The sequence below is a fragment of the Schistosoma haematobium genome, chromosome ZW, assembly GCF_000699445.3.
Source record: "Schistosoma haematobium chromosome ZW, whole genome shotgun sequence".
NCBI classification, from domain to species: Eukaryota; Metazoa; Platyhelminthes; class Trematoda; order Strigeidida; family Schistosomatidae; genus Schistosoma; species Schistosoma haematobium.
In genome coordinates, this window is record NC_067195.1 from 51760728 (window position 1) to 51787840 (window position 27113).

A 27113-nucleotide genomic window follows, 5' to 3' on the forward strand; every position below is an offset into this window, starting at 1 on the left:
AAAGGAGCACAACAAGCTAATCTTCATAATGCCAGCTATTATTGGACACCTGATCCCTATATATTTTATGATAGTAATGTACAAATACAAGTTAGACAGAAATATAAATATTTACAACCAGAAAATGATTATTCATTAACAGGTATACCTGGTTATTCATTGGCATCAATTTATCGTCCAAAATTTGTCAAATTTCATTTCAGTCATGATGATTATGAGAATAAATCAAAAGTACCTGTACTTGAAATGAAACCACAACATTATATGATGTTAGGTAAGGTGATGCTTTATTTAATTAAAAAAGAAACCCATTGAGTTAATGAATAAAAAAAGGGGATTTAATGAAGAAAACTTTCTTTTCCTATAAATTTAAATTATAGGACAGCGTAAGTCATTTGAGGTGATATCAACGAATTTATTATGGACTGGGAAATGTTTAATAGAGCCAAGTCTATCTGCTTGTAGTGCACGTGGATTCTCAATGTCAATATGGATAAAATTATTATCGGTTAGCCAAGATCGCATAAGATTTTATTTAAATTCTGGTGACGGAGGAACAAGTTTATCAACAATGAGTTATTGTCGAGGAATATCAATATTTACTGACACATCATTGATTGGTGTTTCCATTTCACAGTTATCATCGACATGGCAATTAGTACTGGATTCGAGTAGTTATAAAATTGGTAAGTTATTTTTGTATGAAATGTAATTATTTTCATCCAAATATTTCTAATCCTAGAGAGCATTTATTTTAGATAAGAAGTTTATCGAATATTTCAAGAAACTTTTATTATTATTATCAAGAGTTCTATTCAATATTGTACTATTTAGTACAATATATAAAATTCTCAGTACAAAGTATTTCAACAAGTTTCTTTTTCTTATTTATCGATCGATTCTTACGAAAAACAATGAGTGATCACCAGTTAGATGTTAGCAGTTCAGGAATCAACATGTGAATAATGTTGTTGCTTTTCAATGTATATTACCAACTATCACGACGTCTCTGATTATACTTTTTTGTAACTTGTACAGCAAATGGTCTTAAATGTTTAATAAACGTGCCCAAATAGGTTATGCAATTGACAGATATAATGTGCTGGAAAAAACAGATAACTTGTTGAAATATCTAGATGGAAGGAACAGGTAGCCCAGATATTCAAGTAGGCTGCAAAAACATGTGATGAAGATGATATGGTATAAGCTGTGTTTAACCGAATCATAAGATGATTTTTGTATCTACCATGTATTTGTGTTTAATTTTTTAGTTTTAGTAAAGAAGAATCTGTTTTACTTTTTTTTCCATGAATACGAATGTAACTTTATTCTAACACTAACGGAACGAAATGAAAAACTACTAATTAAGCTTGTTTTTAAAAATCAAACATGAACAAGGATAGATTTGAGTTGAGCCGAAATTCGAGGAGAAAGTAGACAAGATTACTAAGTTAAGAGAAGATGCATTTATCTTGAAATATGACAAGTGAATTTTATACCAGGATAGATATGTAGAAAGTATTTTTCCTGAATAAGCAACGATATTCAAATGAAGGAACCTGATGGATTTTATACATTTATTCTAGTGAGATGCGGTGACCTGTAGAACTCATTAACATGGTACATGATAGATTTTACAAATGACGTTGGATGATAAGCAAAGTATAAGGAAAATTTACCAAAGTGAATTGTTTAATTCTGACTAATCAGTGTGAAGTTTTCTTACCTATCACAAAAGGTATACATTTTATAATTAAGCCCTGAGAAGATCTTGGGTCCTCATAACTAAGTAGTCGTTAACAAGAATGAAATAGTAGATGTTTTTCAATGACTTTTCAGTTGGCATCAGTAATTCACAAAAAAGTACATAAAATATTTTCTCGTCAGTACCTGAGTACATTATGTCAAATATTGATGGTGTAATCTGACCAGTCAATTAGATGATCGACATTTGAGAGCTGAACTAATTTCATCATTCCAGGCTTTTAAAAATTGTTGGTCTAATAAAAAGTATGCAAAGTAATACATAATCACATTTACTTTGAATTCTCATCCAATAACCAGTAATATTTGTTATCTTTACAGGACAATGGATTAACATTGGTATATTATGGCGAGGAGATGTCGGGTTAACTCTGTTACTCGATGGTGTCAATTATGGAAGTATACTTTCAAACGGTCAGAAAACTTACAAACCACGTGAATCACCACCATATCTTGTGCTTGGACGTTATGACACAGATAATCAAGTTGCATGGTTGTCACCTTCTGATGCAGATTATGCAGCTAAACAAAACAGAGGAAATGAACCTCAATGGGAAATGAGTCACTATGTATTAGGTGATATAGCCTATTTCAATAGATTCTTAAGTCATAAAGAATATAATGAACAGATTGGTTTGTTAGGAAATCCATATCTACGTAATATACTTGGTAATGTTTGGTTTGGTAGAAATATGATTAGTCCACCTATATCTGAAATTATGGAAGCTGTCTCGAGAAACATTTCAAAACCTGGACCGATTCTTAATGGAGTGTCAAGTTCAGTACTACTTTTACGAAATCCTGAGGCAGTACAGCTATCAGCGGGTGGTTCTCTACGTCTAGGCACATTTAGAGTAAACGGATGCCCATATAATTTACAAAACTGTCAACAGGTATATAAATGATCAGTTCTTCATTCAGTTATATTATTATTTAAATTGCTAAGTTGTCGTTATCTTAATATAAATGAGATTTTAAATGAATAAAGTTTGTGTCGTGAGTAAACTTTACGAATAAAACCAAAGGATTTTGAATACGAGTCTTTTGTTTCTAAACAATGCCTACAAAATTTTAGTCTACTGAGTAAAAATCTTGATGCCCGAAATAAATAACAATCAATAAATGCATCATGCACTAGAGGATAACTCAATACTACTCTTTATTAGATAATGATATGACTCATGTTTGTAGGCTTATTACAATGCTTTCCAACTACTCTCTAGAAACTTTCTGTTTAGACTGTTAGAACCATTTTAGTTAATTTTTTAAGAGTATTAATGTTTATTCTACATGAATGTCAATTTTCTTTGCATACTTTAAGTTATCCTGTCAATATTAGTAAATTTAGAATATGGTATCAAAATTGTCAGTACATTTCATAACAGTTTATGAACTCATAGACATAGACGTCATATGTTGAGCGAAACGAACTTCATTTTCAGTTGATAACTGTTTGTAAAAGTTAAACATTAACATTGTTGGCTGCCGGTTCAATGGTCTAGAGGTTAAGGGTTTGTGTGCGAGACCAAAGGTCATGAATTCGAATCCCGTAAGCAGAATCGTGGATGTGCAATACTGAGGAGTCCCATACTAGGATGAAACGGCCCTTCAATTCTTTCAGGTTTTCCATGGTGGTCTAGCTTTAACTGACTCATGAATTCAACTATTAAATTACTTTAATATTCACAAAACCCCTTTCTGTTGGTAAAATGTTTAACTTATTCAGCAAATAATTCATCAATCACGTTAAATTTGTTTATTGAAATTCAATTTGTATTTAATTCAGTGACAGATAATTAGATACCTTACAGTCAATTGTTTTTTTAACAACTAATAAATAAACTAAATTGATGAAGTCTGATAATCACTAAGAAATAAGCATTGTCATATGTTTCACAAACTAGCTCAGCATTAGTGTTTTTGCATATAACAGTGAGTAAGACCTGTTCTATTCAATTAATTTTATTGAGTCGCAGATAATATGAATCGCAGTTTTCTCATCACTGCAATTTCAACTATTTGATATTAAATAAAATGTACTGGTTTACTGAGTCATTTAGAATAGTAGGGATATTTCAACCTGGTTGTCATAGCAAATATAACTCCATTTATGTATACATTTACATATTTCATTCAGTAACAATAACAATAAATTTAAATATATGAATACTAATTAATGACAAGTTAATAATTTTCCATAAATAATATACAAAAATTATTATATTTCATTTTATATAACATTTAGGGTTTAAGTATAGGTGGTTGGTATCGTTTTGGAGGATATTTTACAAAACCAACCGATAATCAAATTGAACCAATAATATTATTTAGTGGATCTGGTGGAGATTATGGTTTAACTATATCATATAATGGTGCATTATTAGGTGGTTGGTTACAATATAATATAATACAAAATAATACAATATTACAAAATTATTGGTTATGTATTGCTGATAATTTACAAATTGGTTTAAATCAAAAAAATATGCAATGGATTCATTTTAGTTTAATTTGGGGTATGAATAATAATAATAATAATGAATACGTTTTACAATTATTAATTAATGGATTAATTATCATAGAATGTAATAAAAATATACAAATCAATAATTTATTATATCAACAATGGATTAATCAAGCAATTGAAAAATCTAAAAACTTATTTAATGAAACTAATACAAATAAACAATCATTTTTATTAATTAGCTCTAAGACATTAGATCCAATTCAAGAAATAACATTTTCCATTGCTTTATTAATATTACAACCAAGATATTTAACATTAACTAGTTTAATGAATTTAATTGGTATGGAATATTATGAAATAATAGAATTATTATATTCAACATTTTATTGGCAAATGTCTGGTTTATTATATCAATTAACATCAAATCGTATAAAAATAATTAATTCATATTATGGACGTGATCAATATGATAATCCAAATGGTGCATTATGTACTGAAGGTAATGATTTATCATATATTATATTGAATGGTGATAAAATTGGATTAAATGGTGAAATGACTAATTTATATGAATCATGTTTATATGATCCATCTATATGTAAACGTTATGGTTTAAGTTTTCGATTTATATTACTTGAATTACCAAATGAATTAGATGGAATTCATGAAATTCTACGTACAACACCAATAAATAGTATAATAAAAACTGTTGGATTACGTATGTATTTATCATCAGATCAAAATGAATTTATTGTTGAAATACGTAGTCAATATTTAACTTACAAATATTCAATAAAACGTAATTTTATACAACAACCTGGTAAATGGATAAATATGCAAATATTTTATTATCAAGATCATCCATTAACAATACGTGTTGATGGTAATACAAATACATCTATTGAAAATGGAACAATTATTAATGAAGTAAATGTTAAGTTATCAACTGATGTAAGATTAAAACAAAATTTAATGGTTGGACGAGGTTTAAAAATGTGTATCAGCTCAATGACATTATATGATATGTCAAGTGAAAATAATTTTGACTTATTAGCCAGCACAGCTAATTCACAAATATGTTATACAAATATGGATATATTTGAACCATTACAAGGATCAATAAATGATTATAAAAATCGTACAAATTCTGCATCTAGATTAGAAAATTTTGTTAGACCATTATCATTTCCATCGGCATCTTGTATTCAATATCCAGATATATGTAGCAAGAACGGTATGACTATGTCAATGTGGATAATGATTAATGGATTTGTCAATGAATATGGAGAAAATCTTGATGTGAAGAACAATGAAAGCGTTAGTTAACTGTTTAATTGTATGTTTTCTAGTGATAAAATGTAGATATATGTCTATCTATGGAAGAAAGCCTGGAGAGTTGTTGTTGATCTTCTAATTTCACTTATCAGATGGTTTGATGTTCATATAGAGTCTAGTCTTAGTAAAATTACAAAGAAATGAACTAGATGTTTGTATAGCCTTTTACTGAATATTCTTAGCAGCTTAAATTTCGCCTTCTCAAATATAATTGACTTATAATTGAAAAACTCCAATATTACTGAAAGAATTTTCTTCTATTATATGAAATGTACTTGCATGGATATATAAGCTATTCGTTTAGATTATTCCTCGAAAAATACTTATTTTTTATCATTATTATTCAACTAATTGCTCCTACGGTATCTGCCTTAACTATTTTTAATACTGTAGATAAGTGGATTAAATATGAATAGTTTATTATTTCATTTCATTTTGTGTACAGTGATGTTTGTAGCATGGAAAACTTTCATTTTGTCTTTCAATCTGATAGCTACTGAGAAAACATTCAAGCTCTATCTTATGCAGTAATTCTCACTATAATTAAACTGAGGCATCACATCAAAAGTTATCAGTAAACATTCGCTTAGATATTATTTAGTTTGAATTATATACTAACTGAATTTGATGAATATGATGATCAAGTATAGTGATTGAAGTACGTTACATTGTCTGGAGACTTAGTCATTTAATGTCTTAACATGTCAGATAAGTTAACTAAAGAGTAGGCAAATCAAAAGTTTCATATTTGATTGCACTTTCGTGCTGTTGGTTATATCGTAAAGAGTGGGAATAAGGCGAGATTATATCCAAACAGTTTAAGTAACAGTATTTTTTGTTAGTCAGTCATACTTTTAAATGCGATGTGATGCTAAGTAGCATTTATTAAACGCATACACCTTATAGTAAATACTTTATTTGCAAAACGTCAATCAATTGTCTTGATTGTTCCTTCATTTCCACATCAATCACTCTCTGTTCTCGTTCTCTTCGATATTCTCAACCTTCTGCCGCCAAACATTTCACTTTCGGTTGATGACAAATACTACTTATATTTGTCGACATCAGTAGCACCCACCACAATAGTTGTTTTTTCTATCAACAACAGATTGGTTGAGGTAACCAAGTTAATTTTCACGATGAAACGAATAGTCCAAAATCATCAGTTAGAATTTTTGTCAATGATTTTAAGTTTATTGATGTTAATGTCACTTTTCGAAAAACAAACGATCAAAATTTTACTGTTTTTGTTTGTGGGGTGGGGGATGTGATTTTGTGTATATGGACTGGGTGAAATTTTAGCTGACTGCAATAATTTTGTCTACTGGTCCACCCAATAATTCTGGAATTTTAATTCAAGTCAGCGGTCAATTAGAAAATGAGGAATTGAAGCTGTCATTAAAAACTAGTATTTACACTCGAAATTATTTATGGCTAGTTGATTCAAACAATGCATTGGAATTAGGTCAATGGACAAATATAGCATTTAGTTGGTTTAGTCAACCAGAAGATAACAGTGGTTCAGTTGGAATTTATATAAATGGTTTACTTAAACAATCTTCAACAATACCGACTTCTGTGTTGAATATGAACACAGAGTTAAATGATGCTTCTAAAGTATTTATTGGTTCTGCATATTACAATTGGAACAAAAATACAACTGATTCAGTTAATAAAGTATTTGCCACCGGAGGCATTGCAAATTTAGGTAAGTTCCTCTTTTAATATAAATTAGTGACTACTGAAAAATAATAAATACATGATAAGTTATTTATTTTGTTTATTTTTGACGTGTAGATGATATCACAAGTCTCAAACATAACTGCTTACTGACTTTTTAAAAACTTTTCTGTTTATGAAGGTACTACTAATTTTTAATTTGCATAACTATGTATAGCTTCGTGAGGGAATTCTCGGAGTTCTAGTGAGAAGCCGTGACCAGTGGAGTTAATCCATGTCGGGTAGAGACAGATATCTACCTCAGTACAATGGAAGTTGGTCACGCAATTTCGTGGATTGGTTGATGTTAGACACTATCACCATTGGATGCCGGCTCAGTGGTCTAGTAGGTTAAGCGTTCGCGCGCGAGACCGAAGGCCCTGGGTTCGAATCCCGCGGGCGGGATCGTGGGTGCGCACTGCTGAGGAATCCCACAATAGGACGAAACGGCCGTTCAAAGCTTCCAGGTTTCCAAAGGTGGTGGTCTAACATCAATCGGTTCATGATCTCAGTCAAAATAACAAAGTGTTAAGATTAAATAAGAATGAAACCAACTTTAACCATTGTAGGCAGAATATTCAAAGTCTGCTTTAAGTATAACTTATAAATTCATAGATAACAAATGATTCTGGAAAATTTATGATGAAAATGTGAGCAGTTCTGGACAGGTTATTTTGATCAAAAGATATCGATCATTAGTTGAGTTTCACATGTACTAATTGAATAATTAAATTGCAACTCTTTTTACTTTCTTTGATGATAAACAATTATTAATACTACAATTTATTATTATTGCCATATGTAACATAATTTACACTAATAAGACTAGTTTAAAAATTTATGTACTAGCTTACTTGATGACTTTTTAATTTCGACTACTCACAAAAGATCATCCACTAAAAAACTTCGATACCTTCGTAAACATTTACAGTCCTTACTGAGCAAGATAAAAAATAATTACTGTTTATGAATGAGATCATAAATTGATTGGTGTTAGACTACCGTTGAAAACCTGGAAGGACTGAACGGCCGATTCGTCCTATTATGGAACTCCTCAGCGGTGCGCATCCATGATCCCGCATGCGGGACTGGAACCCAGGACCTCCGGTCTCGCGCGCGAAGGCTTAATTTCTAGATCAATGAGCTGGCATCCAACGGTGTAAATGTCTAACTTAAACCAAACCACGAAAGTTAACCAGTGGAGCAAATCCATGTCAGGTAGAGACAGGTATCTACTTCAGTACAATGGAAGATAGTCGCGCAATTTGGTGGATTGATTCACAATTAAAAATAGAATGTCTTTTAAACTGTGATATTATTGTAGCACATTGATTGATGATAGTTTAAACCAATTAACTAAAAATATCTTATTTTAAACACACTTTTGCAAACGTTTTTTTATATTTCTTGATTAAATGAAATTGAATTAAATACTCTAAGTCCATCTTTTTTTCAGCATATTGGGAAAGCAAAAATGTCATCAGTTGTTCAAAGCCTAGAAAAACAAAAAAATTCTTACTTGGAGATTGTGAAAATGATAATGACATACCAGAAACAGTTACATGCGTTATGATGCAAGGTTGTAAACAAGTTGACGGTCTCGTGTGTATGGATGAAACACTAGTGAGTATTTTTCGTTCATTTTAAGTTTATTCCCTTTCTCTCTATTTAAATTGAAGAAAACTTATTTCACTGAGTGATGAAACTTCAAATTCTACAGGGTGCAATAGTTCCATAAAGTATGAAGATATACCTTATTGATGAATGTCGATTAGTGCGAAAACTAGATCGAAAAGAGTTTACTGACAAATTCCTCTACCTATTTAATACTGAAACTTATGTCTTAATAAAAGTATTAAAAATAATATTTGTTAAGAATCAAGATAATCTAGGAAATCATTGGTAACCAAGGTGAAATAAACATCTTTGTTGTACTTTGATAATTAATTATAGCGTGTGACTGTAACCACATACGGAAGTGATCGTATGGATACAGGTCTTTTGGGTTGTAAAGCACTTTAACGTCTTCTGACTTGATATCGAACAGACTTATACTATTAACATAAGTTACTTTCTAATGTAATACCGTCAACATTCAATGTCACTGATAAGTTACTATTCCACTTCCATCATGGTTGACTTCATAGAACTACCTTTTGTAGTCCGATAATATTAAGAACTCTTCTGAATATATTACATACCCTATTATTAAATGATTGATTTTTTAAAATTTGTCCAGTTACATTTATTCAGTTATCGGCTATGTAACTACATGGTACGATCAAAAAATATATTAGAATGAACAGAAATATCAGTTATTCTGTACATCTTAACAGCTGGTCATCCAATATTTTCATTAGTGTAGGCACAACAACTAAACAATTACCTACATTTAAAGTGATATAGAGAGTAGCTTATACAGCTGAAGTATTAACTAGTTAGAACGAAAAGATAAGCATATTTTGTATGGTCAGAAATGTATATGTTGTATAAGGGTTTACTTCACTTTCAGAGAATTTAAAACTATTTAAACCCACTAGCAAACGAGTGAAACAATAATTTATGGACGAACTAATCAGGTAGAAGATAACAGGTCTCAAATTTTGACGCGAAATTCATTTATCTATTTGGTTAAATAGAGTTTTGGCATTATAGCTTATGTCAATTCGTGATGAAAACTCTAAATCAACTGTAAATCATAATTCTAATTTTCCACACTGGTTTATAACCCTCATTTGGTCCCAATTATTAGGTGAACACTCTCAAGGTCACTTTGGTGTCGCTTAAAGATCGTCCATAAATTATAGTTTCGTCGCAAATGAAATAACACATAGATAAATAAAAAAAGACTAACATATATATGAAAAGAATTCACTAGGATCTAATAGTCAATAAACCTGTATCTTAACATCTCAACTTAATATAATACGTATATAATGATTATACGAGTTATAGTAAACACAGATAGATAGTTTATTTGAGTTAAGAATTTCTAAAGTATGTAAACAGAATTCAGAAAAACGGTACTTCTATTTGTTTATTTAAAAAAAAACATCAAAAGTTCTAGAAAAAAACACCGAAATGATTTATTTATTTTTTTCCTCTCTATATTATTTCCAGTCAAATCTTATTCGAATGGCAAATCAAGCAAATAAACTTATTTATCCATCAGATTTTATGAAAGTTTTACAAATTAGTATGAACCTTTTAAAGATGTATAACCCTTACGAAACTATTTCCAATAATAATAATCAAAACAATGATATATCATTTGCTTTAAATGTTTTATCATCTACAATGAATATAATACATTCATGGTTTAAAACAATTGAAACATTTACAAATACTATAGATCAATCAATAATTAATGAAATTAATTCAATAAAACAAAATATTCATTACATAATAATCAATTTAATAAATCAGTTATTATCATCACAGTTTAAACCAATATGGTTACAATTATTACAAGATAACATTATTAAATATAATAAATTATTACCTGAATTAAATAGAATATTTTTATTTATTTCAAATATCAATGAATATAGTCAATTAAATTCATGTTATACATTGAGAAAATTAAGAAATATGAATGTAGCTAGTTATTCATTAAGTTTTCAATTGAATAATACTAATACTAATAATAATGATGATAATAATTGTTTATTGGATAATAAGAATCCTTTAATGTTAAATATATCCCATTTAACAAATTCAGGCAATGAAATTTATCATTCTCAATTTAAAATTAAAACTAATCTTAATGATGATCAACAGAATATACAATTGAATGGAGCTTTGACAATTTTAACTATTTTAAGTAATAATAATGAAAACTTGAAGATTGCTGATATTCCATTAGATAAATTTAGTACTAATACACAATATCAACAGAATTATATTGCTAATGAACAGAAAACGTTATATAAGAATAATACTTTACAATCGAATACACCATTTTTATTTTTTATTGCAAGTCCATTGTATTCTGTTGAATTTTATGCAGAAAATCAGTTATATAAGACACTAAGCAATAGTGTTAATAGTAATATGACAATTCAACTCAATTATACAGTACCATTATTACATTTAAATAAATATCAAAGTGTTTATTATTATGAAACAACTTGGCGTATGAAATGGATGGCATATAACTCTGAAAAATATAATGAAGGAGTATTAGCCAATCAAATACGTTGTGTATATTGGGATGATCAGTTAGATATAAATGGTGCATGGAATACAGATGGTTGTCAAATTATTAAATCTACTAAAACACATGTGCAATGTTCATGTAATCATTTAAGTCTGTTCGCTGTAGCAATGGAATCAGAAGATGCACCTTATAGAAGTGTGCCAATATGGAAAGCATGGGGTACAAAATCTGAATCAGAATGTACCATGTTGATGAATATTATTATTTTTGGAGGGAATGGTCTATCGTTAACATGTTCAATAATATTTCTTCTTACTTTGATCACTGTATGGAAGAAGGCTAGTATACCAGATATCTGTTTGACACGTATGGGTTTATGTTTGTGTCAAATAGGATTTCATGCTACTTTATTGATTGAACCATTATTGAACCAATATCAGATACCATGTCAAGCTATTGGTGTATCATTAAATCTATTTGCTATACTTGTATCAAGTTGGCTTTCAAACGAAGCAATAAGTCTATTCAAAAGTTTTGTATTAGGTCAATTAAAATTAACTTATTGTTGGACATGGATTACAGGTATTGTTATACCAGTTTCATTAGTTTTAATACCGGCAGTTATATCGAAGTTAAACTCACACGGTGGTGATTTACTATGTTTACCAGCAAATGAATCATTAGAATTCTGGATTATGTTCGGTTCAATGTTTGCTTATACAATTATTAATATAATTGTATGTTTTACGTTAACATGCAATCTAGAAACACCAGCATTTTTACCGCCAAAGATACTTGATAGACTATTGTAAGTTTATAATAATCAACATTTATTTTTATGATACATTAATTTACAGGTTAAGCTATAGCCATTTTCTTAATGAAGTATAGTAGATGGTTTGTATAATTATTATATCAGTGAAGAATAATATAATAAATAATCCTTTCAGTTTTTTTTACTTTTAACATAAGTAAAGTACATTAATTAAGCATAGTAAAAGCTTACAGCACTTTCATAAATTCGGATTAAACTAATTACATCCATTTCATTTTAAACAGTCGAATTCTAAGGCGACAAGTGTGTATGACGAAACTGTACGATTCAAAATTAGAAAAATATAGTTAAGAAAAGACTTCGGTGTATTGAAATGAACCATTATAAATTGTCACATAAAATGTAGGTAGTAGTTTGAGAAAAAGTACTCACAGACAAGACGACAAGATGTAATTTCATTAGAATCCTCAATTAAAAGAGTTGGTGTGTTTTAATTCATAAACACTATAGCTTTACTTACCATAGACTTAATTGAAATTTCCGAAAAAGGAGGAAATTCATCAAAGTTATCCTAATGAATAATGAGGTTTAAGCATATAATTTCCATGGAACAAACTACTTAACTCTGAAATCAGGAATCCCTCAACAGCTATTTTGTCATAGCTTCGACTAATTTTGAAGTATAAATACATACGCAGCTGTGTACTGAATGGATCCAGTGAACCGATTGGTCAATAATTGTAACTTTAGTCAGAACCTTCACAACCAAATTTTATTGTTACTATTACATATTTGCTTTGTAAATAATATGACAGACTCCTTGTTCTGAATATGCTCTCTATACTATATGAAAATCAAGAATGTAATATAACACGGACAAATGAACGAAATTTCTCTAATACGAAATTGTTGATCTAATGTTTTACGAAAGTTTTTACAGGTAGATATCACTCAGTAGCTCGTCAAAACATTGGTGCTATAAAAGTATAACTGTATGTCAATTAATAGAAAGTGATCAAAACTATGTGAAGCTGAAGATATAACACTTATGTTCCTATCTTCAATAACAAATATATTAATAATAAAATACAGTTTTAAAATTTATTTTTCATATTACCTCTTACAGCTACTTGGTTTCCGAGGTAAAATTTTTAAGCGTTAATCCACAAGTCTATAATCTAAACAAGAAATGTTCGTGTTTGGTAGCGTATCAGATAGAATTTCTTTTTAATACAATATTTAGTGTCAATGATCTTGTCTAGGAAAATAATAAACACTTCACAGTCAACCACTCAATGATCCATATCACTAATAAATCTATTGTGACAATATTATAAGATACATACAAACAATTAATTTTCCATGGTTCATGATTAAATCTTAATACAATTTATTTGTTTATAAAATTTTCTATTTTCAATTAGCACACGTGTGAAGAAACTGAATTCATTATTATTGTACTATCTCATAACTTGGAGTCTACTTTTTGTTGTAATACAAGTGACAATACCGTATGTAGTTTTTATTGCATTCGCCCTTTTCTCTTTACAGGTGAGTTTAGTAAAACAAGAAACATTTGTCCATATTTACATACTTTTATTATGTTCTTAAAGGATTTTGTTGATTAGTAAAGTTTATAGGACCAACTAGGCAGTATGTTGATGAAACAATTTTATAGCTGTTATATTATTTAATAAGTTCTATTAAAAGTATGGAAGTATAAATTTAACAGTAAGCTAATAAAAATGTCTCAATGGAGAAACAATGATATACTTATGTAATAGTTGACCACTTTTGTAAAAATGAACCAATGAATTTACGCAAATTTTCTTCAATTCTACTGAGAGAGGAACACTGACAACAGTGAACAATCACCTAATGTAATAAGCTAATTGAAGTTAGAAATAAAAAACCGGTAAACCCCACCCAACAGGTTCGACGAATCGTCAATATCCAATTTTTGAGGAGTATTTAGTGATAAAGCAGTTGACCAACGCTCTCTGGCTTCCAGTAGTTGTCTAGCTATGTTCAGTCAGTGAATGAAACTACGAATTCACTGGTCATACAGAACATCCTATCCTATCTATGCATCAAAAAGTCTTGAAACGTAAAGCAACTGTTGTCATACACACTTTATATATGTTATTAACTAAACAACGTTAATAATATTTGAATCACCTGTAAATTAGTTGACTACACTTTAAATTATCTTTTTATTTGAATTAAGGGAACATGGAGTTTTGTTATTTATGGTTTAGAAGACAGAGAATTGTTTAAAGCTTGTCTACGAAATACGCAAAACCAACAACAAAGTGACAATATTTTAGAAACTAATAAACTGTCAACAGATCCTGTCATAAAGAATATGGAAAAAGATGAATTATACATAATTAATCAGTCTACTCATCAAGATAACAGTACTGCTGTGAATCAACAAGACCAAGATACTAAAAAAGATGCACGAATTCTTCAAAGAAACAAAAGCAATAAGAAGGATATTTAATAAATGTCAGTTCTAATTGACCCCATATACATATAAGTTATCAATTAATTGAATACAAAGAAAATAATGAAATACTGTAAAGTATCACTTCTTTTTTGGATTAACTACTTGTATCACTATTTGATGTTGTTAAAAACTTCATGTCCGTAAATACTGATCTATGCAGAATGGGATTGTCTTTATCACTTATTTTCAGAAGAATATAAAACCTATTTAATAAATTGTAATTCATGATTAAATCCAATCTTATTCTCTTAGTTGATTTAATGAATGAAACCATTGAATTTTTACTTATATTTATTTATTTGAACACATATATATTGGTACAAGAGAGCGCCAATATATATGCGCCACACAGAGCAATGAGAATTCGAAGAGAAATAGAAAAAAAAGAGAACAATAACGAAGAGATTGGTGTAAGGTAGTGTGGTAGAAATGAGGGAACGCAAAGGTACAATCAGAAAAAATCTTTCAGGTAAGGGAGACAGAACTACATTTTATGAAGAAAGTAAAAGAAGGTTACAGCAGGATCGCCACTGGCTTCTATTCTGAGCCATATCTGATAGCGTCTCTAGCCACTGTGTAGCACCATCTCTCAGACCCCAACCAGGGAGTCGTGAAGGTCCAACACAAGCCAGTCCTTTGTAGCATTCTTTCATACCACGACACCATGTCATGCACTGACCACCTCTCCGCTTCTTCCAACCAGTCCCAGAGTCGGCAAATAATGCACGACGTGGAATTCTCTGGGACGACATTCGGAGAACATGTCCAAGCCACCGAAGTCGGTGTTTTAAGATGGTAACACCAATTGAATTATCATCTCTGTGCCCGAACACACGATGCCGAATCTCTGCATTACTGACATGGTGTTGCCACTGAATGTCAGCAATCCTTCGGAGACAGCGATGATCGAACACAGAGACTCGTCTAACATCCTCAACTCGGAGAGACCAGGTTTCACAAGCATAGAGCAAAACTGCTCTCACCGACGCGTTGTAGATCCGACCTTTTACACCCAGACTAACATCACGAAGGCGCCAAAGGTGGCCCAGATTGGCATAAGCCGCTCTGGCTTTCACTATTCGTGCATTGATCTCATCACTCACACCCCCACCAGCACTTATGCAGCTACCCAGATACACGAACTTCTCGACTACGTCTATCTGCTCACCATCCAGGGTGAGTACAGGATTGGAATCCTGCCAGTCTTGTAGGAGTACTTTGCACTTCGAAGGTGCAAAGCACATACCATACCTACGGACACTGATTGCCAACTGATTAAGTGCGGATTGCATGCCTTGGGCATTATCGCACAGTAAGACAATATCGTCCGCATACTCAAGGTCGAGAAGTCTTTCTCCAGGCAACAGATCCACACCACCATTACTTACATTCATCAGAGCTGTTTCCAGAATATCATCGATGGCAAAGTTGAAGAGGAATGGTGAGATTGGGCAACCCTGCCTAACCCCACTGCTCGAATGGAACAATGGAGAGAGGTGGTTGTATGCTCTCACTCTGCCTGAGGTGTTTGTATATAGGGCTTTTAGGATGTTAATAAACTTCTCAGGCACACCCTTCTTCAATAGACAATCCCAGAGAACAGTCCTGTCCAACGAATCGAAGGCAGCCCTGATGTCAAGAAACACTACGATTGTTGGCCTTTGAAAAGTATGGCGGTGTTCTAACATTTGGCGGAGGGTGAAGATATGATCAATACATCCTCGACCAGAACGAAACCCAGCCTGCTCCTCGCGAGTCAATCTTTCTCGGGTTTTGAACAACCTACGAAGTATGACGGAAGCCAATAGCTTGGACGCAATCGGAAGTAGACTTATCCCCCGATAGTTAATACCGGAAAGACGTGAACCCTTTTTAAAGATAGGGACAACTATCGACTCATTCCATGACGTTGGTACACTCTCTAGTTCCCAGACCTTTGTAAACAACGTCGTCAGTTCTTTAGTCAGAATGTCACCACCATCTTTAAAATGGGCCGGAGGTAATTCATCTGGGCCAGGTGATTTGTAACGCTTCAAGAGTTGGAGTTCCTTGCGGACTTCCTCCTCGTTTGGTGGATCAGTCGTCACCGGCCATGGAGGGCAGGACAGTCTGACCGATGTTGCCGGAGCAGCAGGCCAGTTGAACTGCCTTTCGAAAAATTCTGCCCATCGTCCAAGACGTCGATGGATGTTAGTGATTGGCATCCCATCATCCTCGCAGATTGTTTCACTCACACCAGACTTCTTGCTGCTAGTGGCTCGGATGAGTTGGAAGAGCTTCCGGTAGTTACCAGATGCAGCTGCTGCTTCCAGTTCATTAGCACGCTTCGACCACCAGGCTTCTCGGTCCTTACGCAAGCTTTGCCCAATTTCATTACGTAACATCCTTCGTTTATGGTCAAACTCACGGTCACCCGGAGTAGACCGACGGGCTTCGATTAGTTGTAAGGAGCCTGAAGAAACCCAGTGATTATAAGCGGGACGTTTCGCGAACCCACAACTGACTGTTCCCGCCATTTTCATGGCGTCATGCAATTGCAACCAATGCTCATCTATACTTTTCGGTGGAACGGTAGCTAGCCTAGAGGCTAGCTCTGTTCGATACTTACTTGCAACAGAAATGCAAAAAAATTGCTGACATCAATCCTTTGGTGGCCGTCACTTCGTTGTCCACTGAAAAGTAAGGCAAGATTGGCGCAGACCAAGGCATGATCAGAGTCCAGATAGGTACTCCAAAAGGAGCGGCAGTCTTGTACACAACCACGCCAGCGGTAGCTGATCGTGATGTGATCAATCTGAGTCCAGGCTTGGGATGCAGAAGGAGGACGCCAGGTGGCACATCGGTGATGACTGTGCCGAAAGTTAGTGCTAGCCAGAAACAGGTTGTGGTTTGTGCACAGTTGCAGTAGACGGTCCCCGTTATCTGACCTGCGACCAACGAGTCCCCATCGGCCACCTAAACGACTCTCTTCTGTGCCTAGACGCCCGACCTGAGCATTCAATTCTCCGGCTAGTACCACAATATCTGTCGAACGCACTTTCTGGAGAAGAACAGATAACTGGTGGTAGAATTCATCCTTGATTGCATCCGGGCTGCAATCTGTCAAGGCATAGGCGGAGATGACAAAAAGACATCGTTTCTCACGCCGATTTCTTCTCACTTTGATGGAACTCTCTAATCTAACAGCACATAACCGACTGTTAATGGGGATCCAATCGACTAGTGCTGCCTCAGCTCTAGCGCTTAGTGCGACACCAACGCCAGCAAGACTAGACGAAGATGCCACAGGGTCCCCGGATAAGCGCACGTAAAACAAGCTTTTCGAAGCGACAGATGGAGATCGAATTTGTAGTACTTAGCCAGAGTCTTGAATACGGGTCTCGGATAGACAACAAACATCAATATTAAGACTTTCCAAAGGCATAGCCAGCCCTATCTGTTGTCCGACCTGCATAAATGCGCGAACGTTGAAGGCAGCCAGTTTGAATGATGCACGTGGTTTCAGAAAAACTGCTTCAGTCCTCGTATTCGGTGGTAACATACAATTTTCAACCGAACAGTGACTCGAGAACGTTTAGATACACTCGAATTTCCACCAAAGACGAGCCGCTGTGTAAGTATAAAAGAGGGTGAATAATGTGGTAAATAATAATAATAATAATAATAATAATAATAATAATAATAATAAAATAATAATAATAATGACAATAATAGTAGTAATAATAATAATAGTATTAATAATGACAATAATTGTAATGATAATAATTTGAATCAATTGATTGTTTTTCGAATCGAGAAAAGTAATTTTCATAGGCATAGAGAGTTCATCATTTGTGTGTGGGCTGTGATACTGCCCGAGTGCCCAAACCGAAGCAGGTGGTTATCTTAGGGGCCACTCCCGAGCCTTTGACCTAAAGGTCTAACCCACAAGGCAGTGGAGCATCGTAAGGAGATGCAATCCCATGGTAGCCGGTGACCAACGATCGGTTCATACTCCATTTGTTCCCGCAGGATACTGGAGCCCATGTGCACCATTGGTTTGGAATCCGGTTAAAGCGCCGGACATTCGCTTTTCGTCCTCTCAATTTCGTAAACAACACCCCCGCCACGAGAAGGCAATGAGTAGTACTTCCCTGGCAGGGGCTGTATACGCGCGGCCATGTGAGAGTATTTCGAGAGGGAGAGCGGACTCTCCCCACTCTCGGCCGTACCAGGGCATTCGGGGGCTGAATTTTTACTACTAACCTGAAGTACTTATATAGTTGTCTAGATATTATTCATAGTACGGTTACAGACTGTGTATCAACATATTAGAAATTACTAACAAAAAAAGTGTGTTTAAGTGTAGTTTGTTACTCATTTGAACTACATATGAAGCTAATGTTTTACTGTATTATAAAGTGAAAACGAATTGTCCGTATTTAGGTAGATTGATCAATAATTAACACTAACCATCATGAATAATTAACCGTTATCTGTAGCGAAAAGTAAAGATGGTGACGATACTAACTGATTTTGGTATAATCTCACTGTTTCATTGTAACACTTGTCTGGAAATTAGCTTCCTGATCGCATAAACTAAACATAAACGATTAGGATCATGGTACATTATTATTCTTTTCAGTAATTTACACTGGTGCACTGTTGAAGTAAGTCGTGATAGAAAACTAGTAGTCGAATAAAATTTATTTAAAATCATGGTAGTAGAATTGTTCAAAATCACTGGTCACATTTAAATTACATAGATTTTAAACTCAATAAGATGGTGAAATGTAAAGTGAAAAACAGTAACTATGTGCATTATGCTACAGTTGTAGGAAAAATTTCACAACTTTATACAATACTTCCTGTAACTGACGAACTACGCCAAATACAAGGGATTAATTATTACGTATATTTTTCAAAAGAACTTCAAATAATATTTATTGTAGTTTACAAGTATTAAATAGGTAATGTCATCAACGAGATTTCTTTGTGTATCCCTCGTTTTTCATTAACATAAATATTTGATTAGATTAATAACATGAAATGTTTCGGTAAATTGAATGAAACAATAAACAAACAAGAGACTTGTATAAATGGTGATATATATGCACTAACTCAATGATCAAAATAAACTAAAGCGACATGAATTTACGAGTTGTTTTTAATAGGTTGCACAGTTTAGTGAGATATTTCTAATATTTTGTTAGCCTATTAACTACAAATATTACAAATGATTAATATGCTGCTTTTTATATGATTGTCAGCATGTCCAATTAAAGTTTGATAAACTAACTAAATATCAATCCCATTCCAAATAATTAAAAAAGAAATTTTCGGAGTAATTATGTAAACACTAAGCATTGGATTTTTAGTATGAAAATGAAATCGTATTAATTTATACTGTCATTATGCCTATGAAGATTAAAATACGACTGTATAAATTTACTTTTACAGCAAACAATGCAAAAATGAACTTTATCATAAACACTATACTTAGGAAAAAGCTCGAAACGACATTCTATTCTATAGGGCTATGAGTGGTGTTACTTAAATGGTATCCTAATATTAGTGAAAAACATAACTCGTTCGAAGAGTAATTAGTTAAATGTATTATAGTAAGGTCTAGAAATGGTTAAAGCCCTAAATAAATTAACTTATGTTATCAGGGACTAATATCCGAATGTATTTCAAACTGTAGCAGTCTTTTAGGACTGTTAGGTTGTTTAAAAGAAAAGCAATTTCGCTTAGTATCTTTTCAGGATTACTGCCAGTCCCGGATAAAGACGGGTTAGTAACTTCATCCCAAGAGTTGTAAGAACAAACTTATATCGATATAATCTTGTCAGAATGCACATATTCCAACAATGGAATGAAAAATCAACTCTGAATACCAACAACAGTATAATACAAATACCTACAAATCACAGTTTCTATACATGTTATAATAAGTAAAACACTCCACACTTGAATTGCTAGCACTCTTCTACAATTAAAATAACTGGATGGTTAGCATAATTTGATTACATCCACTTCATAAAAAAGCTTGTAGCAATTTATCTTTCATTTTTATTTTCAACAATTTGGAGAAAATTAATTTCATAATTAAAATTTTCAGCTGAGTAACTTGGATGTACTATTCAAGATACACCAAGTAACTTATGTAGCGTACGTATATTGCACTATCCTGCCTGTAGCGCTCCTAAGGTTACTTTCGGTCCCAGCTTATTAAACTTGACAAACTCTAGCATCTATAACTAATCACACAACGAATCATATCAATAAAATAATCAACGTCTGGTTACACTTTACATTTTAATTAATAGACATAAATCCATCCTTAATAATCAATCCGATCTTATTTATCAAAGAACATTAATTTAACTTGACGTATTTCGATAACTAAAACAAATATGACCGAGTAACATACATTGAAAATTCTTGCTTAGCAATCATTATTAACAATGAAGTATTTACATTACAATAAAAAAAACAACGAATTGTTTCAAAACACGAAAATAAATAATGCAGATTATTAAATAACATTACTACAATTAAATAAAATTATATTTTCTTCATATTGTTATATATATTCACATTTGTATGAAACAAATCCTCGTAGATTATATTTGCATTAGAAGCTTCATTCCATAAACTTTTCAAGCTGGTGATGTATGGTTCTGAGTATTACTCGCTATTCTTGGTACAGGAACTTGAAATAATTCACAAAGTTGATTACGAATTGGTCTGACTACTTCAACATCACCTTCCCTGATGAATTTAGAAAGCAATAGGAAATTTTTCTTAGTCGAAAGAAAAACACAATCGTTAAACCAAAGTTATCAATAAAAGTAGTGACAAAGACAAACTATTATATTTATGAGGAAAAATTAGAATGTATGTGTATATGAACATGGTACAAACCACAGGCCCAAACAGGAAACAAAACGAAAAGTAACTAAATATTTAGGAATTACACAGAGCAATAAGTGGATAGATCTGTACAAATGTAGCGAATGTCAATACAAAAGTCTTCTAACCACAAATTTGTGACATCTCGCTGACAGCACTTAGAGAATATGAGCTTCGTTAAATAACTGAAAATAGATATGTGATTATATGAATTACTGACATGTTTCAACACAATATTTTTTAAATTGAGCCAAATTTGTCAAAGGTGGCAAATTGTGATGGGTGGTGAATCGTCCAACACACATCACTCATGCACCTGAGCCAGTGAAGGTTAACACAATTATCTAAAAATTAATCGTCATTGTCTAAAGCCATGCATACTAAGTTGAAATTAACGGGTTTTTCCCAGGTACAAGTATACACGTTGATTTTAAACAAGACAAATATACAAATATCAACATAAATCCAACCATATCATTTCCACAAGAAAATAAATAATAAGAAAAATGTGTATATAAACATAAAAACTCACCAGATGGTTTCAGTAAGTATGGATGATACTTGATCTAATAACTCAGATGAACATAACTCATAAACCAGTAGACCTTCATACAATTCTGTTGCGGTTATCTTACGAATCTGAATTTTTCAACGAAAGGAAGTTAATTCAAAATAAGTATTATTATACAAAATACTGAACAGAGAGTGTATGTGTCCGAAAAGAGATTATTAACAATAAGATGAAATCAACTTTTAAAACATCACAGTGTAATTTGTCTTCATTTAACATTTCTGCTACCAGCTTTAACGTTGTGCTTGTGGGATAATCAGCACAGAAAAAAGAAAAAGACAATTCAGGCAAGAAAATGATTTTTTTTTAACGATATCATCTACTTAAGCTGTACAATAGTATTTAGAGTTAGTTTTAGCAAATAGCAGTTTACAAAATAGTGTGTTATGTCATTGAATTGTTAGAGCTCTTATTATATACATATTTTTAGTTTGTATTCATTTACAGCCAGTTCTTTTAACCATATAAATGATTTTGAAAAAATGTTCTAGAAAATGAACTTGATCAAAATTTCCAAGATGTTCTTTGATTACAATGTTGATTGATATGTGTAAACATACGGTAAGCCAGGCAAAACATACATTCAAAGTAGCTTGCTTTGTACAACCTACACAATCTGTTCCATAAGACCAAATTAACTTATGTATATTAATGTGACCCAGAGCAAGAGCTTGGTTCTTATGCAACTCTCAAAGATCTTGAAAGTTTATTTTTAAGAATATCTGCTAAATTTGTTTTTTGGAATGAACAGTGATGTAGAGGAACTTTGGTACTATTGAAAATCTCTCAAGTAGCCGTCTTGGCTTCAGATCTTCATCGATGAACCTAGGTGGTTGGCTTTTTCTGTTACATATTTCCCGAGGTTTTCAATTCTGATGTCAATTGCGTTATTCGCACAGTCAGTCAGTCAGCTACAACGTAGGACCAGGCACATATGTGCGTCGTTTCAAGTTGCCATACCTCATAAGTACAACAAGATCAACACTGGATTCATAGAAGTAGTGCTGGTAAAATATAAAATAAAGATTTCCTATAAGGACATAATACAGGAAGAAAGAATTAGTTCGTAGAAAGAAAGATATGAAGAGATTTTAATCTCATAGCTTAATGGACGACAAAGAGTGTATAGATCGATGCCATTGTGTACAAGTTCATGTAACTTTCTCTGATTGAAAGTAAACTTAGTTTATCCTTCGACTTAATGAGACCAAATATGTTTAGTCTCTTATACTACCATGATGATGATGCAACATGTGACATTACAAACTACTATTTGTAAACATTGACTATAAATACGACTTTACAGCTTGGGTTAACAATATCGTGGAAGAGAAAAGTTTCTTCGCCAAACTGTCTTTCATTTTTCTTTAGAGTTAGTTGAAAAGAAAATCAATATTTTCTGTACATTAATGCTTTTTTCGAAAAGCTTTATATGGGCAAAGAATAACAACCTTATAACTACATTCCATCTGATTATTTGAATAAATACATACGATAGTATTAATTGATAAAACACTTGGTTAAATTTAAAAGTAGTAACCATTTAAATAATGACATGTGAATTCAAAATACATTTACAGATACACTACCACTAATTAAACAGTAGTTCATGTCAAACCTACAATTGGGTAACGAGATCCCAACATGACCATCATTAACGATAGAGATCGCTTTCGAACAGGCCCAGTGAATTGTAACATCCCACCAAATCTACATATATATAGGTAAAAATAAATAAATAAATGTCCTGATATGTAAAATCAAATCTATATTGTATGAGAAATTCAAGAACAGGGTTATTTTATTGTGTGGACCATGACATATAAAGTTGCACACGCAACAACAAATGAAGAAGACGACCAGTGTAGCAGCAGCCTCAGCAGTAGTAAGTCTCAACATGCACAAAGGGAAAAGCAAGATTCTCCGATACAACACAACATGCAACAATCCAATCACACTTGACGGAGACGATTTGGAAGATGTAAAAACCTTCACATATCTGGGCAGAATCATTGATGAACACGGTGGATCTGATGCAGACGTGAAGGCGCGGATCAGCAAAGCAAGACCAGCATATTTATAAATGAAGAACATCTGGAACTCAAAACAACTGTCAACCAACACGAAGATCAGAATTTTCAATGCAAATGTCAAGACAGTTCAACTGTATGGGGAGGAAACTTGGAGAACTACGAAAGCCATCATCCAGAAGATACAAGTGTTTATTAACAGTTGCCTACGCAAAATACCTCGGATCTGTCGGCCAGACACTATCAGCAACAACCTACTGTGGGAGAGAACAAACCAGATCCCAGCAGAGGAAGAAATTAGGAAGAAGCGCTGGAAGTGGATAGGACACATGTTGAGGAAAGCAACCAACTGTGTCACAAGAAAAGCCCTCACTTGCAATACTCAAGGTCAAAGAACACACTACGTCGAGAAATGGAGACAGACATGCGAAGAATGAACAGCGACTGAATAGAACTAGAAAGGAAAACCCATGACAGAGTAGGTTGGAGAATGCTGGTCGGCGGCCTATGCTCCATTGGGAGTAACAGGCGTAAGTAAGTAGGTAAGTAAATAATGATATAAAACTCCCGAATACTAGAACATAAAGTACATGATATTAGCACACTGGTGGAGTTATGCCGTTATTGTCGATTTCCGCGTAAGACCACTTGGTCTATAAATTACACACACAAACAAACAACTTTATTCGGTTTTGACTGACAAGAAACTAATTTTGCAGGCAAATATCACTATATGCATAAAATATTGACTAAATTCCCTTAATTATTATCTTCAATAATAATAAAAATCTCATAAAACTTACAACATCAAAATGTATCGGGTTTTATTAACAAGATAAATACCAAATGCAATAAACTGTACTTCATCAGTTTAGTGCTGTTTTAAAGCACCTTTTTAATGTCCTTTTTAAGCAGTTAAACACCAATGACTTACACATCGATAGCAGCTTTAATACGTTGTACATCTTTATTTAGTTTGGTTTCATTCCATACACTTTCCGTTAATTGTAAAAGAATTGGACTGTACAGACAGGATAACAAAAAATAAACAAAAAGATATATAAATCCCATTTATCAACACGTAGAGTTGAGATGGTGGAGAAGATTTGTAACCCAGGTGGATGATAAACAAGTGGTGTTCATAATAATTCGAAAATGATAGTAATACTACTACTGATAACAATAATAGTGATGGAAGTAACAAGAACAACACTTGAAATATCTTAATGAGCAGAAATTAGAAATTCTGACGGTTCCTAGCATACTGTAAACCCCTTCTTCAGAGTTAATAAAAAAAATCAAATTTCACTAATAATTTACATTGAAGAAGTGGCTTACAATAAATCATGAACCCTTAGAATTTCTACTTTTTATTCATTGGGATATCAAAAATACATTATTATTCTATGATTAACATTTGACCCAATGCTTAATTTATTTGAAATTACCAACTCAAACCTTTGGTGCTTATACTTACAATGCGGATGATAAACGTAATGGGTCAAAGGTAATAAAATGACACGAGATAAGTTCAAAACTTATTGACTATCCATTAATTTGGCATGCAGATTAGTTTATGATTTCAGATAAATGATACGCATAATGTAATTATAACCAATAAAGCAAACACAAACTAATAATTTTATTTGTTGTAATGATAATAAAATAATGAAAACAGTTTCCAAAATAATTTCAACATTAACATTACAGTATATAGATAATATGTATATGTTATAAAAGTACTATTTAACAGTATATTTAGTGAATGTATTCTACATTAAGGAAGTGGTATAGCCTTGAATATACCAATAGTATGTTATTGCAATTTTCAATATATATTCATATACTTATCTCATTTCCAATTCCCTTACACCAATGCATATGTAATGTCCTAAGAAAATAAACCATTTTCGCTCAAGAAAGTATGCGTTTCAGATAATATAATAGTAGAGTTCTTCGAACCTCTCTTAGTAATAATGAAGTATAAGTTGGGTAATATTTCGAAGAACTTCATAGATTTTAGATTTTTTTTCATTATGAAGTGATGTCAAACCAATAAACACCACGAATCACTGGACGGGTGTCTTTACTTTGTCTGGACAACAGTGACCATTACCATAGAATACAAGACCAAAGGTTATAAAGGCTTTATGTTTTCTGTGAAACCTCAAAGTTCTGTACTCGACACCGTAAAATCTTCGGTAATCGTTGATGAGGAGTCACGAATTATGGAAAAGTAGTTGACCAGTAATCCATAGTCATTTGTGGCTTTTCTGATATTATTTTATTATGAAAATAATTTTCAGTAACGAAGCATCGAATCCACAATAAATCATAAAGGATATGTTTACTTGGAAATGAAAGAATGAATAATTAAATAATACTATATATATAACAATGACAAACTTACCTGTTTGGATCAACTGTTGAGTTGACAATCGGATCATTCAGTAAAAAGTCCAAAAATTTAAAAAGAGGAATAACAATCCTATGAACAAAATAGTAAATAAAACCATTCAAATATTATTGTATTGTAAGACTGCTCACAATTCAAAAAACTGAAAACATATCAGACTTTCGGTATTTTGAAATCCTACATCAATATACACCAAGTTTAAACAATACTTCAAAGAGAAACAGCTAAGGCGGTTGCAAGAATAGTCAGATCTTATTGGGAAGGCAAAGATCTCTTCTGGAACGATAACCGCTCGCATACGTTCTACCAATTCGATTTTCTGCATGACCGGATTGATTGTCATGTTTTTTTTGTTTGCTGAATTGCTACATGCTCAAAGGTCATATTCTGCTAATATGGTAACAACTTTTGTATTAATTTCGTTTGAGTTGATTGTTCTAACACAAATATAAAGTTACCTGCAATTCCGTTTTA

The 27113-nt window shown here is 32.4% G+C and overlaps 2 protein-coding genes across 3 annotated transcripts in view; one reads left to right on the forward strand and one right to left on the reverse strand.

The window, feature by feature from the left end:
• MS3_00010416 (uncharacterized protein) overlaps window positions 1-14955 on the forward strand; it is a gene marked incomplete at its 5' end in the record, with an annotated part of 42300 nt that extends 27345 nt beyond the window's left edge. Inside the window, 9 exons of the mRNA XM_051218781.1 lie at window positions 5-274; window positions 381-686; window positions 2086-2657; window positions 4010-5548; window positions 6869-7274; window positions 8742-8908; window positions 10406-12252; window positions 13644-13770; window positions 14447-14955. Coding sequence (XP_051071780.1) covers window positions 5-274; window positions 381-686; window positions 2086-2657; window positions 4010-5548; window positions 6869-7274; window positions 8742-8908; window positions 10406-12252; window positions 13644-13770; window positions 14447-14722 — 5510 coding nt within the window. The 3' untranslated portion in view covers window positions 14723-14955. The remainder of the gene's footprint in view (window positions 1-4; window positions 275-380; window positions 687-2085; window positions 2658-4009; window positions 5549-6868; window positions 7275-8741; window positions 8909-10405; window positions 12253-13643; window positions 13771-14446) is intronic.
• Window positions 14956-19880: 4925 nt separating this feature from the next.
• The window catches only part of MS3_00003833 (uncharacterized protein), a 48918-nt gene continuing 41685 nt past the window's right edge, over window positions 19881-27113 (reverse strand). The window contains exons 21-25 of one of the 2 annotated variants that reach the window (XM_051211693.1): window positions 26634-26711; window positions 25158-25244; window positions 23816-23903; window positions 22155-22261; window positions 19881-21481 (exon numbers count right to left, since the gene is read on the reverse strand). In XM_051211693.1, the coding sequence (XP_051071782.1) occupies window positions 21370-21481; window positions 22155-22261; window positions 23816-23903; window positions 25158-25244; window positions 26634-26711 (472 nt within the window). In that variant the 3' untranslated portion in view covers window positions 19881-21369. The remainder of the gene's footprint in view (window positions 21482-22154; window positions 22262-23815; window positions 23904-25157; window positions 25245-26633; window positions 26712-27113) is intronic. The other variant, XM_051211692.1, reaches the window with a different exon arrangement.